At 40.1% G+C, this 3276-nt stretch overlaps 1 protein-coding gene across 2 annotated transcripts in view; it reads right to left on the bottom strand.

Annotated features, from left to right (window-relative positions):
- Window positions 1-1462: 1462 nt before the first annotated feature.
- Window positions 1463-3276, bottom strand: part of dock2 (dedicator of cytokinesis 2) — a 108773-nt gene continuing 106959 nt past the window's right edge. The window contains exons 48-51 of one of the 2 annotated variants that reach the window (XM_019884132.1): window positions 3033-3234; window positions 2845-2950; window positions 2605-2753; window positions 1463-1777 (exon numbers count right to left, since the gene is read on the bottom strand). In XM_019884132.1, coding sequence (XP_019739691.1) covers window positions 1715-1777; window positions 2605-2753; window positions 2845-2950; window positions 3033-3234 — 520 coding nt within the window. In that variant the 3' untranslated portion in view covers window positions 1463-1714. Of the gene's footprint in view, window positions 1778-2604; window positions 2754-2844; window positions 2963-3032; window positions 3235-3276 lie in introns of both variants that reach the window. The other variant, XM_019884131.1, reaches the window with a different exon arrangement.

Consider the following 3276-nt stretch of genomic DNA (forward strand, 5'->3'; position numbering starts at 1 on the left):
GAGGTCTGGGCTGCCTTTGCAGAAACCTGCACCCGTATAAATGGAAGAAGATGATTTTTTTTTAAACATCACAAACAAAATGACATTTGAACAATGGTACTGTTTGTGTAGACTTGTTGACTGATTGAAACCATCCCACTTTCAAAATGTTCAGCTCATTTAGGAAAGCTTGGGAACTCTTTGACATTCAGAAAATGCACCAATGTTTCACAAGCTCATACCCAAATGACCCATTTAGCTCCACCATTTACATTTCGAGCAATTCAATTGATTCCAACTGTGGGTCTCATGTTCGCCATTTAACCATTCAATTAATTCCACAGCATCTCAGTTCAGCATCAGCTCTTCAATAGTCACGTGCCATTTTCATAGAAATTACATTCTGTCATTTAATACTGTGCTTTTTACTGACCCATTCAACAGAGATGGGGCTTCTAACATCCAATGCTCACTGGCCAAAATATCAGGCAGGGCCTACTCATTTCCAATCTAACAAGATACAAATGTTGCATTTCCAGAGATAATGCTCATTTTGACTGGCACTATCTTGTAAGTAGATAGTGCCAGTGTAGATAGTCTGGTTCTTACCCGGCAGTGGATTAAAACTCTTTCTACTATTTTTCTTACCTCTTATGATGACACAAGAGGGACTAAATAATAGAACCACCTCTCAGTATGTGCTATTCTTACAAAAGATAGTTTCAGTCTGTGCCTAATAAACTTGAATCCAAGTGTTGCATATCGCACCACATTGTTCCGGCATTAATGAAATAAGAATTAAAACTACATACTCTATGCAATTTGATCCCATTTTATACCCTCAGCATGTGGCGGAAATAAAAATAACAAAATTAATGTTGGAACACAGGAGATATTCCTTGACATCTAAGCAATTTAAAAAAAAGTCTGTCCAATAAACCATTATTACACTATCAGATTTATTTATCGCCATTTAGAACAGCCCTCCTGTCTCTTTAATACATTATTTTAATGTTGCCATCCAATTAAAATCTTTACTCAGGAAAAAAAACCCTCCACCACCACAATTAATTTGTGTCTTGGATAAAAAGAAAAAAACCTCACAAAATTGGTAGATCTATACTGTATTATGGAACTGAGACAAAACCACAAGGTGAACTTGCTGGCATTGGGCCGAAATATGTTACAGACTTATTTTCTTAGAGCCATAAAGCTAACATCTAAAAAAAACAAAACCCTCCAAGGCACATGGTAAATACAACTTTTATAAAGCAACAAAATAGCCCCTTTCAAACCACGTGTGATGAAAATATACAATGTTTGTCTCTGTGGAGAATAACAAGAAGCCACTACACGGTGTCACATCTCAATACCGAACCCTAATTGGATTTTCTTGTTCAGAGTGTCTTTAGAGAGACATGGCAACCTTTCTGAATGTGTCAAATCATTATTTCCACAACAATGTTGACAGCTATGTATAATAGTTTTTTTTTTTTAATCAAGCACGGCTGTGTGGGGGTTTCAAGCGAAACTGACTATCGAGCTCCAAGATGACATTCAGTATTAAAAGCGATCATTGAACTTACTCGCCAAAGGTCATTCTTAAAATGTAGCATTTATTGAAGGCAAAACCGTTCCTCTGAGGTGACATGACGAAAATAAAGGGACATTCAGTGAGCGCGTGAAAGTAGAACTTTGAGGCAGAGAAATCGGAAGTTGAAATACTGAACGGATGTCAGAAATGATTGGCACTGTCTTTGCCTGCGTCACTGGTCAGCCCATCGTCTGCCTTTGAGCTCTGTGAACAGATAATAACATAACACACACTGTTGACATGTAAACTCTTAGTTGTTGGTCTTTAAAAACAGGTACAAAATATTTTCTAAAGTATTCTTCTTTCTCTTCTTCTTCTTCTTCTTATTTTATAGAAGCACCCTGCAAGAGGATATTTATACACTGTAGAATTTTTTTTTTTTTAACTTGGAGAGTAAGCAGCATTTTAAATCTGTCTTTTGGCCATTTTTTTCAAGAGTGTGAAATAATATGACATTCATAATGCTCCAGGTGAGTACATTACACTAAGGCATTAATGTTGCATGACTAGCTTTAATTTTCCTCTCTGATTTTCTGGGAGAAATTATGCAGTTCTACCATCTCATAGTGAAGGTGAGGTACATTGCATTCCAAAGGATTATGCAAATATTTTTCTGATTAAATCCACCGATTCAAATATGCATAACAGAGTTTCTAAACATTTTTTAGTTTATAAAGAACTGAGACTAATTGAGTTTGCAGCGTTAGGAGGTCATACTGAAATCAAAGCTATTTCTCAGAATTCCATGGAACTGAGAAGGTTTTTGCAGATTCCCTGCTTGAATTTCTATGCAGGATATCAAGGTGGCCTCCTCGAACTGCTGTTTGCACGTGAACTGCCTCCAACCCTCATGAATCTTTGGCTTAAGGATGTGCCAAAGGTTCCCAACAGACTTGAGGTTTTGGGGTGATGGGGGTCACGCCAGAAGTTTCTCTTCTTTTATGCCCACAGCAGTGAATGATGCAGAAGTTTTTTTGCAGCATGAGAATGTTTACTGATGGGTACCGTTGAACGATGAATGGTTTGTCTACCTTGGACTTGAAGAAGAGGCCGATGACGCCTTTGGAGCGTCTGTCTGCTGTTCGGTCTGAGGTGATGCAGAGAGACATGGACTTGCTGTCTCTCCTGGCTCGTGGGGTCTCTACCTCGTCCGCTCCACCCACCACCGCCAGTGATAAACCTGCAGTACGAGCACAACTATCCAAGTTAGACCAGTACTACTTTCCCACATGAACTCGTAAAGTGTGGATTGTGGTGTAGTACTAGTTTACCTGTAATGGTCGGCAGGGACCTGGAATTGGTGCCGCTCAGCGATACGTTTCCATTGTTGGGCTCTGACAGGTTGGTGTCACTACGGAACTCCTGCTTCTTGGACAACTGGGGTGGTGATTGAGATCGTCATGACACATCCACACAGACGCTCAGAATCAGAACTCAAACAGTGATAACCAATGCTCACCCGTTTACAGTCCAGAGTGTTGGTCTGCTCTTTCTCCTCTGTAATGAAGATCATGCTACTCCTCTTCCTCTTCTTCTTACTTTTCCTCAGTTTCACCTCAGAGTCGCCTACGGTTACAACATCGTCGTCTTGTGTGCTGGCGCTGAGGCTGCCGCTCGAGCGTGGCAACGTGCTGCTCAAGAATGACTCAGGGGGGAAGTCCCTGCAAAGAGGAAAAGGGAGATTTGGAGTGTAATTTACTCAG

This window comes from Hippocampus comes, unplaced genomic scaffold, assembly GCF_001891065.2.
Source record: "Hippocampus comes isolate QL1 unplaced genomic scaffold, H_comes_QL1_v1.1 scaffold156, whole genome shotgun sequence".
NCBI classification, from domain to species: Eukaryota; Metazoa; Chordata; class Actinopteri; order Syngnathiformes; family Syngnathidae; genus Hippocampus; species Hippocampus comes.